General features: G+C 28.3%; 1 protein-coding gene across 19 annotated transcripts in view; it reads left to right on the forward strand.

Annotated features, from left to right (window-relative positions):
• Positions 1-17,015, forward strand: part of LOC123263674 (glutamate-gated chloride channel) — a 168,465-nt gene that overhangs the window by 123,590 nt on the left and 27,860 nt on the right. For 11 of the 19 annotated variants that reach the window (XM_044726600.1, XM_044726598.1, XM_044726602.1 and 8 more), the window contains 3 exons: positions 1,572-1,654; positions 2,134-2,274; positions 16,750-16,842. In XM_044726600.1, coding sequence (XP_044582535.1) covers positions 1,572-1,654; positions 2,134-2,274; positions 16,750-16,842 — 317 coding nt within the window. The remainder of the gene's footprint in view (positions 1-1,571; positions 1,655-2,133; positions 2,275-16,749; positions 16,843-17,015) is intronic. The other 8 variants (XM_044726608.1, XM_044726609.1, XM_044726611.1 and 5 more) reach the window with 1 other exon arrangement.

Genomic DNA, 17,015 nt, shown 5'->3' on the forward strand with positions numbered 1-17,015 from the left:
ACGTTCTAGTGACGTCATGAGAGCAATAGTTGAGAGTTTTAATGCCAAAGATGTCGTTGTTTCGGACAAATTTAGCATCTTTACCATAAATAAATGATATATTTCTGACAAATAATAAAATAATTCGAGTCAACTGTTATATTTACTTGTACCAAATATATATGGTTGTCGTAAGAAATATTTAAAAAAATGACTCAAATAAATTGATTTATTTGAGACAAATAATTCTTTTTTTCTGTGTAGAATTACGGTATCATACGGTAAAAATACGGTCGATATACCGTATGGCCACCGTAGATTACAGTAGCATTCTACTTGCACAGTAGAAACCGTAAAACACTGTAACGTACAGTAAAAAACGGTGAAAATACGGTATAGAACGGTAAAATTACGATACAATTACGGTAGCGTACGGTGAAAATACGGTTGAATATATACTTCTGAACTTTCCGCAATATCGTATTCCAATGGTAATCTACCGTCAAATATACCTTATTTTTGCGATAAGTTACCGTATAATTACCGTACATCACCATACAATTATGGTACTTTAACGTACAAAAACCGTACTTTTTTACCGGATAATTATAGTATTTTACCGTACAATCACGGTATCTTACCGTACAATAACGGTAAATTACAGTACAATCGCGGTACTTTGCCATACAATCTCCGTAATTTACGGTGTCATATTGTATTAGGTAAATAACTGTATGTACCGTACCCTACCGTAAATTTGTCGTACTCTACTGCACTTTGGATCCGTCAGGGATGTCCCGATCTATATCATTATTACTACCAATGTTGATAAAAATATCATTGGCTATAAAATCATTATTATTTTCTCAATTTATCATAAATTGATTTATTTGAGACGATTAATTCTTTTTTTCTGTGTAGAATTACGGTATCATACGGTAAAAATACGGTCGATATACCGTATGGCCACCGTAGATTACAGTAGCATTCTACTTGCACAGTACAAACCGTAAAACACTGTAACGTACAGTGAAAAACGGTGAAAATACGATATAGAACGGTAAAATTACGATACAATTACGGTAGCGTACGGTAAAAATACGGTAGAATATATACTTCTGAACTTTCCACAACATCGTATTCCAATGGTAACCTACCGTCATATATACCTTATTTTTGCGATAAGTTACCGTATAATTACGGTACATTACCATACAATTATGGTACTTTAACGTACAAAAACAGTATTTTTTTACTGGATAATTATAGTATTCTACCGGATAATTATAGTATTTTACCGTACAATAACGGTAAATTACAGTACAATCGCGGTACTTTGCCGTACAATCTCCGTAATTTACGGTGTCATAGTGTATTAGGTAAATAACTGTATGTACCGTACCCTACCGTAAATTTGCCGTACATTACCGTACTCTACCGCACTTTGGATCCGTCAGGGATGTCCCGATCAATATCATTATTATTACCAATGTTGATAAAAATATCATTGGCTATAAAATCATTATTATTTTCTCAATTTATCACATAAGCTTGCTATTTTTTTAATAAATAAAATTTTACTTTGATTACAGGCGTCATCTTATCCTTTCTTGTCAAGGTAGACTCAATATATTTCCGTTCGATGACCCGCAATGTTCGTTTGCTATTGAGAGCAGTAAGTATCTAACCCAAGTAATAATTTTTTTTATGATAAAAATTTTTCTGAAAAAACTTAATTCTGATGCAAAAGTCCTGAAACTACAAGCAAGCGAGTTATGATTCAAGTAGTTACAGTAACTTCATAAAACTTTTTTTGATTTTCTCGCGTATACGTTAGAAAACAAAAGCTTCGTGTTATTATAGTTTATTAATAACCTAATAAAAGAATAACAATGCACCAAGCTGTAGAATGTAAAGCTGCAAGTATTAAGTATTCACACGCTCTAGATGTGGTGCGCTCAGGTGATTCTGTAAAAGAAAAAACTGGTGGCGCTAGTAGCTTTAATATTATTAGATTAACTCTGTCGATTATGGAAAATTTTCTTTTGGCTTAACTATCGATTTTTTATTCCAATAAATAAATTTCTTATTTATAAAATATTGATTTACAAAATTATAATTTTTATATTATCTCCAACATTGTAATATTTTCAGTTTCCTATGAACAAACAGCAATTACTTACGTATGGAAAAATGACGAGGCGACGTTAAGAAAGAGCCCGAGCCTCACAACACTAAATGCGTATCTTATTCGAAATCAGACAATCACGTGTCCGATAAAAGCAAGCTGGCGTGGTAAGTAATATTTGTTTTGTTTGTTAGTACTTTAAGCTTTTTAGTTTTTTTTTTATGTTGTACATTTATGTATATTCTAAATAACAACAAGAGTATCCAATTGTACATTCTTCCCTGAGTTTTAAAACTGGTTGTTACAAAGGCTATTAAGTTAGAACAAAGATTTCTGCTGTCGGTTTTTGTGTTCTTGTTGTTTCTTTGTATGTACCTGCTTTTACTTCTATTGTTAATGCTAATTATAATTTCAATCAAGATTATGACTTAGCAACTTAAGTTTAACTCTAGCAAAAATTTTATAAATGAAGTTAATTTAGAGAAAGTTTTAAGAAGACAATCAGACTCGTTTATGTTTAATTGCGCAGGTTTAAATTTATTATATGGTCAATGTTACAGCTACTTATAAATTTTTAAATTAACATGTAAGGTAAAAGCCCCAATTATTGACGCTATAAGAGACAAAGTTATGATTTCATTTTTTTTAAGCAATCAAATATAAATATCGATGAATTTTGTTTGTGGTAATGTCTTCAGTAATGTTTTAACTAATCAATTTCTTTTTTTAAAATGATAATCAGTGATATTTACTAATTAATTTTAAATAATTAAATATATGATCTGGATACACCAATTATTGACGGGTTAAAAAACTGATTGATCTAATTATTGACGTACCGTAACCCCAATTATTGACGCCCCTACTGCACATGCGTCGAATCATTTGGTATATTGTTATTTATCAAAAACTTGATATAAAGTAATCAATATTATTAAAGTTAATTAATAATAATTTCTATGAATGAATAATTATTATGAAAAATATAACAATTTATTTAAAAACTTATTTAACACTAAAACACGCCGAGTTATTTGACAGTTAAAAGCCTTGAATATAATCGCGTATATAACGTATTTTATACTTAAAAAGGCGTCATAGCGCTGTCGACTGGCTGTCAATATGGGATTCACCATAAAAATTATGAACTAGTTATTGACTCCCATTATTTAAATATCATAAAGCATACAATTAATTTCGATTATTTAATTTTATAAATATTTCATATATTGTTAATTAAAAAAAAAATAGATCATATAATTACATGAAACAATTAATTTAAACTCGGCAGTTAAAAAAAATGCTTTTCTAACTAAAGTTGTTAAGAAAATAGACGCTCGTAAGCTGATTTAATGAACTGGTGCTAACTTTATTTTTTTTTAATAATTAATATTTAATATTTTGAACTGAATGTGATTTTTTTCAATTTTTTAATTAATTAGAATTCAATAAAAATTTATTTGATCGTTATTCTTATTACAGATAATTTAATATACTTAAAAATAATTTAGGGTGTCAATATTTAGACCCCCGTCAATAATTAGGGCTTTTACCTCAAATAATAGCTTCGCGATTTGTATTTTGCATTTAAAGTTACAGAAAATATTTTGTAAACAACATACATATTATCAAGAAATTGGTGATAAGTTTCAATAAGGAATTTTTTTAATTTTATACCGGATGTTATATAAATATTACAGTATAATTTCAGAAGAAAGTACCAATCGAAAATGTTCTTAGCTATGAAATTATCGGAAAAAAAATATGAAACAAACACGGAAAAAACACGATTACACTGGATAACATTTCAAATTATACTCAGTGACATCTGTAGTGAAAAGAAATTTCAGATAGTAGCTAGTATAATCTAGATTATACTTAGTGACATCTGGAATTTACTCATTGTAATCTTCCATTTTCCCCAGTAAAATCTCAGATTGAACCCCGTAAAATTCCACTGGATATAATTTGAGATTGTATCCTGTAGAATTTGGATTATACTCAGTAGAATCTTGGATTATACCCAGTGATATCTGCGCCATTTTCTTTCTAGTGCCTGCGCGTGAAGTACTGTTTACAATTTGTGAATTATAGTCAATTATCAGTATATTGAACATTAAAAAAATATAATCGGTGCATTAATTGGTGTGTGAACATTTATATTTTGTGCTATGTAACAATATGTTTTATAGCCGTTATAATTATTAAAATTACAAGGTATAAGGTAAAAGACCCAATACCGGAACGATTTGACAATTATTATTTTATATTTTATCTCGTACTCAATCAAATTAAACAAACTTTTCTTTATTAGAAACCTCAATCTTTTTTTTACATAATAAAATATGAATGAAACTTTAAATTATATTGGAAATATTGAAAAAAAATGTTAATGATGTCAATAGTCTTAGATTTTTGACTTATCAAGGTCTCTTAATGGTTTTGCTAAGAAATCACTCGATGATCTTAAGCTCATAGAAACCTAATGGAAATACTTTTCACTATAATTTTTTTTTTATGTATTAATACAAATACTAAGAATTCGATGCAATTAATTGATAATACAAAATAGATCCTATTGTTATTTAAAATTTACTGTTCGTCTATTGGTACACCCGAAATGAGCTAATACCCAGTATCGGAACAGTCAGCCATATTGATATTATTTATTTACATTTACGATATATACTGTGTTGATTGTTTACATCAAGCACAACAACAAAAGTTTTTGTGAAATAACATTTAATACAGAAAGTAATTTTATTATAAAAATTGTTTCAAATATTCGTAAATTTTAACTTGAAGAACAAAAGCAAATTTCTGTTTTGAAATTTTCTTTTTTACATAAGTTTCGTCAAGTATAACCTCGAATCGTTTATTTTTTTTTTTTTTTTGATTTTTAGTAAAAATTTATTTGATTTTTTAATATTAAATAATTATTGTTAGTTTCACTATGCATACATGTCATTTGAGTTCTGAATTAACTGCTTAATTTTTTATAGGTAGTAGTAGGATGCCGAAAGTTAAGTCGAAGATAACATTTTATAAATTCGTTTTATAAATTCAGAAAAATTTACATAAAGTATTATGATTTGTTAAATAATTATTTAATTAATCCAGCTTACGAAAAGCGGACTCTTTAGATTAAAAAAATTAGTTTTATTTATCGTTCCGGTATTGGGTCAACCATATTCCGGTATTGGGACTAGGCATTTAAGGTGCTCCGATACTGGGTCTTTTAGAATTTTTCAAAAAACATGTTTTTTTTAATATTAAATTCGACAAAATTGATAAATTTAATTATTTTCATGTAACTACATGTTTATTCTATATGATTGGATGAATTATTATTACTAATGAACCATTTGAATATTTTCTAAGTAATAAAAACCAGTCATGTACCCTTCGTCGTTCCGGTATTGGGTCTTTTACCTTAAAAAAAAAAAGTGTACAAGACGTATGTTTTTATGTTTAGACTTGTGACAATAAAATCTAACCTGTTCATAGTCATATAATAATGCTGTGTGCAGGCGCTAGAAAACCAATCGAGGAGATATCACTGGGTATAATCCAAGATTCAACTGAGTATAATCCAAATTCTACAGAATATAATCCTCGGATTGTATCCAATGGAATCTTACACCGTATAATTTGAGATTTTACGGAGGAAATAGGAAATTAAAATCAGTATAATCCAGATATAACTCAGTATATAATCTTGATTATACTAGCTACTATCTGAAATTTCTTTTTACTATAAACGTCACTAAGTATAATTTGGAATGTTATCCAGTATAATCTTGTTCTTTTCGTGCGGAAAAAACATTAATTAAATATTTAATCTTATTAAACTAGTTTTTTTTAAATATAAAACTTATAAAATTTGTAACAAAACTATTTTATTGACAACAATATATCTAATTATATTTTAATTATATTATTAATAATATAATTATATTATAATTTTATTCCATGTGTGGGGTAAGCTGCGTTAGAAATTTTTTTTATTTTACTGGAGACTCCGGTAAATATTACTCACATAGATTTTTAAAAGTATTGCTGTCAGTAATAAATAGTAAAGCAGCGTCCTAACGTTCCATTATTACAATACAGTCCGATAATTTTTCTCATGAATTCAATTGTAAATGTTAAAAAAAACTTGTTTCCGTAAAGACAATCAGCTCATGCCGTAAATTTTTCCACGAGATTGTTCAATAGAAAATGTTAGCAAGAACATTTCGCATTAGAGCGCATTCTTCTATAAATTCAACTGAGATAATATTTTTGTTTTCATCCATAAAATGTTTATTTCTCAATTTCTCAACCTCCTAAGCTACACTAAGCAACCTTGAATGGCAGAATGTCTGAGCTTAAGCAATTGCTGTAAATAGTAAATCCAGGAGAATTTAACCCTCGAGAACTTACTCTATGAAAATTTAACCCGTACACAACACTAAGCCCCCAGGAGGCTGCGATAATGTAAGGGCGACAGTACGAAGCATGCAAGTGCTCGAGGGTTTAACCTTTATTTTCTAAGATTGGCTCACCCATAACCTGAATTTATTGGCCGTAGTGATAATATACCAAGCTAAAGCTAATTTGATTCAAATCTTAATTTTGCAATTCCGACTTTAAATTCAAACCCTTATTTGTTTATTATAAATTATCACATAATTTGCTACTTATTTTATTACTTCAACGGAAGTTCATAACTATGCTAATTAAATCCAGATTCATTCACAGTAGACAGGCGCGGTGTAAAGTTCAGACAGCATATCAAAGTAAGGCAAGGAGTTTTAGAGTTAAAATACCCTTAGATCGAGAGGGATGAATTATATAAAACTTGTTTCCTTCAAAATCAACCAACTTGGAAATTTCGCCAAAAATAAGCAGAGACTTTTTGTACAAAGTTCTACAAAAGTTTCAGTAAAAATTTTATTTTATACATTATACTGTTCAAAAAAGAAAATTTACGATGCAACTATCGTAATGTCGGACTATACTTGTGTTACTAGTAGCTTTTAAATGTTTTAGACGAAAATTTACTGTTTAGAAAAGAATTTTTACAATTTACTATCGTAATTTTATCAAAAGATTATTGTATTGAGGGTGTTGTATTAAGGGTGTAGTCTAGTTCGTCGGCTAAAAAATAGGCGATTTTTGGGAATTTTCCGTGAGCTTGATATAAAAGATATATTTATAAAAGTTATTAGGAATGATAAATCAAGACTCAAATTACAAAATTAAACATTTTTCTATTAATTTTTTTCAGTTTATTTACAAAAAATTCATTCTCAAACGGAACGCCATAATTGGGAAGCAGGTTGGCTCTTACACTAAATATGCACCTAAATACACACTAAATACACATTAAATACACACCTAAATTCGATATGACAATTGATATTAATTTTGAACAATTGTTGTTAATTTTAAGTAACAAAAACCAAAAAAGTTGTCTTTTTTTGCTATTGCTTGTAAAAAAAAAAAAAAAAAAAAGTAAAATCAATCAACATTTTAATATGATGGTAGTCTATTTTGGGAGTATTTATGTATAAAAATTTGAGAAGGATCGGAAATAAAAATTTTGAAAAAATTCAACATTAAAAAGATATTTAATTTCCAGAAAAAAAAAATTTTCGATCAGTGATAAAACAAATTTTGTCTAAAAATCCGAATTCAAGGAAAAAATTAAATTAGAAAAAAAAATTTTTTCAAAAAAATTCGAATTTTGACTCGACATGAGTGTGACTCCAGCGCCAGTCAAAATACGAACTACGGGAGGCTGTCAGAGTATGTTTTTATACGTATGTCAATGGCAAGAAACATAAAAATAAATAAATTTTATAAATAATTGTAAAAAAAAAGTTATAAAAAATATGTGACAATTTTATACACCGATAGAAGGAATCGTTTATTAATGAATATTTTTTAACTGTTAACAAATATTTATTTAAAATGAAAAGCAAAAATAGCCATTTTCTTTTGACACTTTTTATAATCCTATAGCTGGAATACATGATAATAATTCAATTCACTAAATAAATTAACCTTTTTAATATTTAAAAATACAAAAGATAATTATGAGCTGTGATAGAATTCGGTATTTTACAATAAACGTTATTATAATGTAATATAATTAATGCAAATAATTTATAAAAATGATTTTTGTTTATAAGCAATTTTCATATCATATGATATTACAAGCAAAACAAATTCACTCAACAAAATACTTATTAACTGTCAATAAATATTCGTTAAATATTAATAAATAGTTATTAATTATTAATAAATGTACTTTCTTCCCAAATAAATATTTATTGAATGTTAAAAAATATTTATTGAAGTTTAATAAATTAAATTATTGTCTTCAAATAAATTAAATTATTAATAGTTAATAAATCCTTTTATCAGTGTAATAATTGCAGTTTTGTTTTTTAGTTAAACGAATCAACAACAAGTACGTATAATGATAAAAAATAAAAAAGAATGCAGTAAATATTTCTGCTGGTATTTTTTGAGACACAACAACTCTGGTGTCTCATTTTTTTTTTAATTTATTAAAATTAAAACAAAATAAATACTTCCACGTGTACTTGCTTACAATTTTAGGAATAATAGCCTCCCGTAACTCCGAAAGTAACCACTGTGAACGCTTCAGTCGATTTAATTTCCCCTACCATGGCTTCACTCGGAGCGAATACCTCTACGTGTAAAAGATGCAATTTAGAAAATTAATTACTCAAAAACGGTGCGGTCAATTGATCTGAAATTTTGGTAGTGAATTATTAATATATTTATCTTTCAATAAAAAAAATTTCATAATTTTCTGTTGAAATGCCTTTCACGCAACAACTACACGGAAAAAAAAATTTTGTTCTGGTAACGTAACTGTAGAGTTACCACAACTATACACAGTTTACTGTTCGTTGTAGAGTTACAGTAACAAAATGTCATTTAGTTCTGATAACTCAATGTTGTTGAGCTCTCAGAGCTCTACGGGATCGTTCTCAGAGCCAAACGGTATAGTTGGGAGCGCTCTACGTTGCGCAGTAGTGGAGTGCGCTGACATATTTCATAATCTTCTAAAATGACAAACAGAATTATTTTGTTACTAATCCATATTATTAAAAATATATGAGGACAATTAAGTTCCCCATTTATTTATTTAAGGAAATAGGTTTTTTTTTTTTTTTTTTTTTTTTTTTGTCAAATTGAATTTCGTTAGATCAGTTTTGTATTTATAGTTTTTCAAGGTTCATTTGCAGTGACTGTTAATTTAATTTATTAGTTGAATATATTGTGATAAGTAATAAGTTATCGGAATACATTAAAAAGACCCAATTTAACACAAAATAAAATTTTTTTTCGTTTATTTATTTATCTTTTCTTGTGCATATACGGTAGTGATTTTATGTCCAATATTTATTGATATAATTAAGAAAATAAGATAATTTTGTGACGACCATATTTTTATTTTACAAATAATTTTTATTTGTTATATAAGTTTATGACCCAGATTTTACTTTTTGTATTTGAGTATTTTAGTTTATTTTTTTATTAAGTACTTAAAAATTAATAGAAATAATTATTGTTATTAGTGCGGTGATTATTATTTAATTATTGTATTTATTTAGTTAATAATTTTATATTATTGTTACCGAAGGTATGATTAAATTAAGAAATTAAGCGTGTGAGAAATTATTACGAAGCGGAGCGAATTAATTGTAAAAGAAATTAAAAGACTGGGCAAATTATTCTAAGTTCCGAACAAGATTTAGTATGGAAAATCAACGAATGGATATAGAATGAAAGAAATTGCGATTAAAATAATAAAGAATTTTGAATTTGACGAAACGAATGGATAGAAAATGAAGGAAATTACGATTAAAATAATAAATAATTATTTTTGAATGCTAGTTCGAGGACACCGGACAGGTGTCTAAAACGACCCTTCCGGTTCGTTACAAGAGAGTTAGGGGGAAAATGATAAACGCCAAAATTTGGCTCGATAAGGCGAGCAATTCTTTCTCGGGAGAATTACTCGGTTGAATACTCTTCACCAAGTAATTCGAGAGGATGATACTCTACCTGGTGTCTGACCAAGGCCCAGGTAAGTATCGTGAACCGACCGGATGAAAGTGCTTCTCCCCGTGCCGAAGCCTTCAGCTGAGGTACGGTAGGTGATCATAGTCGTGTAGGTGGGATCGAGCTGGAGACTATCCTCTCGATCCTTGGGGACGGCGATTAGGAGGTCGAGGAAGTCGGCTAGATACCTCGACTTCGGGGACCTGGGTGGCAGCACCGCGGGAGAAGGGAGTTGGAGACTATCCTCTCGTTTCTCCGGGGGAATCCCAAGTAGGAAATTGACCCACTAGCGCCACGAACTGGAGAACGCGATTTTTTTTTTTTTTTAAGTTTGAACCGTGAATACCGTCGTGTATGTTTGGATAGAAAGTTTCTATCGTATTAGTGTATATTGCTTATATTGTTTCGATTTTGAACCGCGTTAATGATTTTGAACCGCCAATATGTGTGAAAAGAGTATTCTAATGTATTGTTTATATTGTTTAATTTGCTTATATTGTTTATATCGTTTATTAATATGATCAGGCCAATAAAGAGGTTTCCTTTTTTTTGATTTATTTAAAATGAAGTGTTTTGTTTATATTTTGTTATTGATAATGTGATCCCCGTTTATGACTCTGGACTCCGGCGAGCAAATTTCGAGCCGGGGACAAATTAGATATTTATATTTCTGAAAACGTGGACGTTACAAGTTCTATTATTATTTTATTTCTATTATAATACTATTCTTATTTGTCATATACAATTATTGTTGGCAATATAAATTCATTCTGCCGCATGTATTTATTAAATTATCAATGCTAAATCGTAAAAAAAAATTAATAAGCAGACTTCCAAAAATTAGTTATAGTCTTAGAACGATCCTGTAGAGTTGTGAGAGGTAAATAACGTTTAGCTCTCAGAGCTCAACGATGTAGAGTTGCAGGAGCCAAACGGTATTGTTACTATAAGAATACGTTAACCTACTGGAACCTTTTACAACTAACTAACTACTATAGAGTTCCTATAGCAAAATTTTTTTCTCCGTGTACCTTAAGAAATGATTTATAAATTGTAATTTTTTAAATCTCTAAATACGCATCTCATAATTTTTAAACGAGTCAAAACTTTTTTTTTATTAATGATATAATTTAAATCTAGAAAATTTTACGATAGTTGAATTGGAATATTTCTCAATTAGTGTGTGTTGGCTGTGCACAGCGCTAGACTCCAAGTTTATGTAGATGCTGAAGGACATCAATAGTAGTTTATCTCGGATAGCGTAGAGGGAGTGTCACTGGCTACTAATTAAGAATTCTGGATTCGGTTCCGGGACGAAAATTCCGATTTGTTTTTTTCGGTTACTGCAAAGTTACCAATGAGTCCAACCTCCTACCTTCTCCCTCCCTAAAATTTCTTTTAAAAAAAACCGACTGTCCATTTTTACGATAGTTGAATTGTAAAGTATTGGTCTTATTAACTCTCTTGCTAGTATTATTTGTTAAATAAAATTTATAGTAGTAGATCGTAAAAATTATTAAATGAGAAGTACAGCCCACCATTATACTATTCTATTTAATAAAAATTACGATAGTAAAATCGTTAAAATTCTTTTAATTTTCCTACTCCGTGTATAGTAATTCAAAAAACTCAATCAACAAAATATGTAGTGAGTTCTCCAATCGAAATGGCAGCTAGCGAGTTAAATAAAACGGCATTTCATGAAAAATAGAGGCAGAGTTAAATCTTTTATCAGCCATATTTTTGTCTCGCTTGCCTTTGTTCTCAGTTATACAATTTTCAGGCTTTTGATAAAAAATAAATATCATATTGTGACGAGAGACGGAACAAAATGGTTTTAGACGAGTAGGTTAACAATTCTCGTCAGCATACAAAACAGTTAACTTCCTACTTGTCGGAAACCACGCTTTGCCGATGCTGTCAGCGTCAATATTTCGAGTCTATGTGAACGTGCCAACTTGAAACCATTAGCATTTGTACTGACATACGTGTCAACTCTGTCAGTTACAGTTAAATTTCTACTATAAATCCTGAGTTTCATTGAGAATGAATTGAGCTATGACAACTCGAAATTTTAGGGTTTGTAATTAAGGTAGTAATCGTGGTTAAGGCATAACTTTTGTATACTTATTAAGGATATGATGATACAATTACCCTAAAAATTTGAAGTCGATGGATCACCTTTAGCCCGAGATAAATTCAATTAATAATTGGATTTTTAAAATTGATGACATATGATCTCTACAGTTCTGTACCAGTTTCTTAGTTATAAAAAAAAAACTAATTTTCAGAAACTTGCAAAAAACTGACAGTCTTTAAACTTAAAATTTAAGCTATTTTGACTGACAGTCTTTAAACTTAAAATTTAAGCTATTTTTAATATTTTATTTCTATATGAAGGGAATGACTAATGCTTTCAAATTTTTTTACACTTATTCTATTACTTATCAACAACACAAAAATGAAAATCAAAACAAAAAAAAATTTTTTTTAATTAGAAAAATGGCGCTGAAGTCCCTCTCTCAAAAAAAAATGGACCTGACTGGTGGAGGTAGATTGATTCCCTCTGATCTGAAATGAAAAAATATGATTAATTTTTAATTAGTATAAGTATAGTTACCGTCGGTACTAGAATGAAAAAAAAAAAAAAAATATTTGACAAAATGGCGCTTAGTTAAAAGCAAAAATCTGAAATTCATTTTCAAAAAATACTTTTAACTACGCGCCATTTTGTCAAATATTTTTTTTTTTTTTTTCATTCGAGTACCGACGATAACTATACTTATACTAATTAAAAATCAATCAAATTTTTTCATTTCAGATCAGAGGGAGAGATTAATCTACCTCCACTAGTCAGGTCCATTTTTTTTTTGAGAGGGGGACTTGAGCGCTATTTTTTTAATTTAAAAAAACTTTTTTTTGTTTTGATTTTCATTTTTGTGTAGTTGATAAGTAATAGAATAAGTGTAAAAAAAATTTGAAAGCATTAGTCATTCCCTTCATATAGAAAGAATATTTTTAAAACAGCTTAAATTTTAGGCCGCTAGACCACCGGGTCCCCTTGATGTATTTGTTGTGAGCTTAAAAAAAAATAAAAAAAAAATTTTTGACCGTCTAATTATTAATAAATAACGGATTAAAGTTCAACAATTTATAAAAAAGTTTATATCTACGGAGTCGGACAGAAACAATTGTATGGGTTGTATTTTCAAGGGTACAGACTTGGATGAAAATGATGGATTACTTAGCTACAAACTCATATCGACGATCTATTTAGCAATTGGTCTAACTCCTTATTTTTTAGAGGGTGATTTTTTTATACTCTGATGTAGCAATAGTCCAATTATAGATTATTTGAATGATCCAAACCAAAATATTATACACTGAAAAAAAATTTTTGAAGTGAAACTTCTTTATCGACGTATGAGAGAAATTTTGTAGCAATGTAAAAAAAATCGTCACGATTTTCCGTTACGCGCCATGTTGTTTTTTTTTTATCAAAGTTCAGTATAGCGCCGTAAAGAGTAAATCTAGTAAGCATTATTAATTCTAAAAACAAATTAAATGATAATTTAAAAATAAAACAAAACAATTATTAGTAAATAAAAATAGTTATTAAATATCTGCTTTGAATTATTTTTACTAAGTTATGGCATGAAATATGAATATTAAAGTTCTTTATATAATTTTTGTAAACTGATTAATTAATTTTTAGATTAAATAATGGCAGAATCTAAAAAATCACAACAATGGTAATGACGATAAGATCATAATTAATGAATTACAATAATTATATCTAGCAACCTTGCAGTCACTATGTGACTGCCGTGACTTGTGAACTATAAATAAATAAAATTTTGCTTTATTAAATAATGACTTTTGTTAAATTGCACTGTACTTTTTTATCTATTGATATTTTTAAAAATATAAGCTCATTTCGATGTTACACTCATCAAGAGCTTTTATGTGAGTACCCACATGCATTTTGATATATTTTTCATCTATACATATATATATATATAATGCATATAAATATATGAAAAATTGTTGTGGGTACTTAAATTAAAGGTCTTGATGAGTGTATCATCGGGATGAGCTTATATCTTTAACAACGTCAATAGTTCACTAGGGTCAATACAGGGTCATTTCTTAACTATGTATCTAGAGATAGAGCATTTTTAAATTCAGCCTAAATACTTATCATCATAAATTAACTATTGGTGAAAATGATATGAAACCTTAATAAATAATAGTTTAAAAAAACTAAAAACACGCTTTTTATAGAAAACCAAACTAAAAAATAGAAAATAAATTTAAATTAAGAATAGTGTTAAAAATTTCAATAAATATAAATTAATAATAGTGTAAATAAAAAATGTATTTTATTTTAAAAAGCGTGAGGTGCATGGTGTCAATAGTTATAAATATTTTATTGACAGATATGAGTAGAGTGATTATCATTTTGATAATATCTTAAAAGCACCCCACGCTTTTTAAAATAAAATACATTTTTTTATTTACACTATTATTAATTTATATTTATTGAAATTTTTAACACTATTCTTAATTTAAATTTATTTTCTATTTTTAGTTTGGTTTTCTATAAAAAGCGTGTTTTTAGTTTTTAAACTATTATTTATTTTTACTTTTTAGTTTGGTTTATTTATAAAAGCGTGATTTTTAGTTTTTAAACTATTATTTGTTGATTATCAAAAATATTCAGGCGCGCAAATTACCCACGGAGAGTTACATACTGACATACTGACATACTGACATACAAGTGAAGCTAATAAAAAATAATTATTTATAAATATTATAAATACGGGGAATCAGAGTTCGATTTCGGAGAGCGAGCCTGAGAAACGGCTACCAGAACCAAGGAAGGCCGCAGGCGCGCAGATTACCCACGGAGAGTTACTGACATACTGACAAACTGACATACAAGTGAAGCTAATATAAAGCGTGTAAAAAGGCACAACTCCAGGTCAAAACTTTTCCAACGATACCAAATTTAACCATAAAAACCTATTTTATCATATAAATACACTAGCCACGAAATTTCGCTTATTCTCTTAATAATACAGATAAGAACAATGATAAAATGAATTACTTATATCATTTGTATGCATGTCTATAATACTAAAATAGCTTTAATTTAATCCGGAAAAATTTTTTTTTCTCAAGTCTCATCTACCCAATTTATGTAAAGTTGTAAATTGTAAAAAAATGATGTCATAAAGAAGTTTCACTTCTTACCTGTGTACTCTGGTACACACACATATTTTTTTTTTTTCAGTGTACCTCTATTAGATATTAAATGGTTTTTCGAAGTGACAATAAATTTTTAACTAATTGTTTTTCCGTACAAATGGAAGATTCTCTAAAATAAAGTTAGACAATTTTGTACCATGACAACTACCTTAAATCAAAATTTTTAATATTAAAAAAAATAACCTTCTCGAATCGATATATTCGTCGAATTCCTCAAAATATTTTATAAGCATTGCGTCAAAAAATTTTGTATTAATTATTAAACACTTTTATGTGTAAATTTGACACTAATTTGTGTTAATTCTCTCAAATTAACACAAAAAAGTATTAAATATTAAAGATTACATTTTTTATAACCCCTTTCTTTTACGCAATCACGCAAAATTTTTTACTGTGTGGTATGATCCATAACACCTACACTTAAATTTTTACCTTTTCACGATTGTATGTGGTTGATGGTGATCATCAATTTTATATATTAAGTTGTTAAAGAAATTTAAAATAGTCTGTTGGTGCTATAATTTTATTCCGTCGGAATTTCCAATAAATTAATAGTAATTGATCCTTTCATAGCAAAATTATTTTTTTCATAATTTATTTCAAAAGTACCCAAACTATTTATTGTGGTATAAATAATATTTTTCTTCATAATTCACCATTATTGATAGCAACATTATGACAGCAGGTTGCAAGTTTTAATTATTGAACCACAATAAAAAATTATAATTTATAATTGGTGTCCGCAGCAGATGAGTTTAACTCAATATGACAACCGTTTATTTTTAATTAAAAAAAAGTTATAATTGATTAAAAAGTCTGATTGCAAATAAAATGACTTTTAAATAATTTATTATTAATAATTTGATGTGCTATATTGTTTGCTCGTATGTATGAAATGTCAGATCGATGCTTATACTGGAAGTAACCTTGTAATATTTATTTGCATGTTTAATTATCAAAGCATGATTAAACTGTATGCATGAATGCAAGCAATGTACGCGAGTGCAATTAAATAAAAAAATACCAAGCCGAAGCATGATTACTATTATTATTATTATTATTATTATAGCGTTGCTGTAACATACAATAGAAATCGCATTGGCAATCTTGGATTCTGTCTCGCTTTTCAAAGAAATTTTTGAGAGAAATATATAGAGGGTCTTTTAGAAGTAGGGAATAAATGAGTAATTAATAATAAATGAATAATAAAAAAATAAATGATGTAATAATATAATGGGGACGTGAGTAAAATTGGTAGCAGATCGGTGGCTGTTCTGTTGCAGCTGGCGCACACGTGATTGTCGACTACGAGGACGAGTTTGACGAATTCGGAGATTCAAAGTGTTCACTGTGCCAGCGCAGGTTTGAAGAACAAGGTAAAAAATTTTGGAATGTTGATTAGTGTGAACAAAACCTCAATTTATACCAATACAGTTTAAATTTATCTATTAAATTTGTCAATTTTATGAAATATGAAGAGGAAGAAACTTTCAAAGAAGGAGACAGAACCAAGACTACCAAATATATTTTTTTAGCTTATAAATATTAT

This window comes from Cotesia glomerata, linkage group LG4 (assembly GCF_020080835.1).
Source record: "Cotesia glomerata isolate CgM1 linkage group LG4, MPM_Cglom_v2.3, whole genome shotgun sequence".
In the NCBI taxonomy this organism is placed as follows: Eukaryota; Metazoa; Arthropoda; class Insecta; order Hymenoptera; family Braconidae; genus Cotesia; species Cotesia glomerata.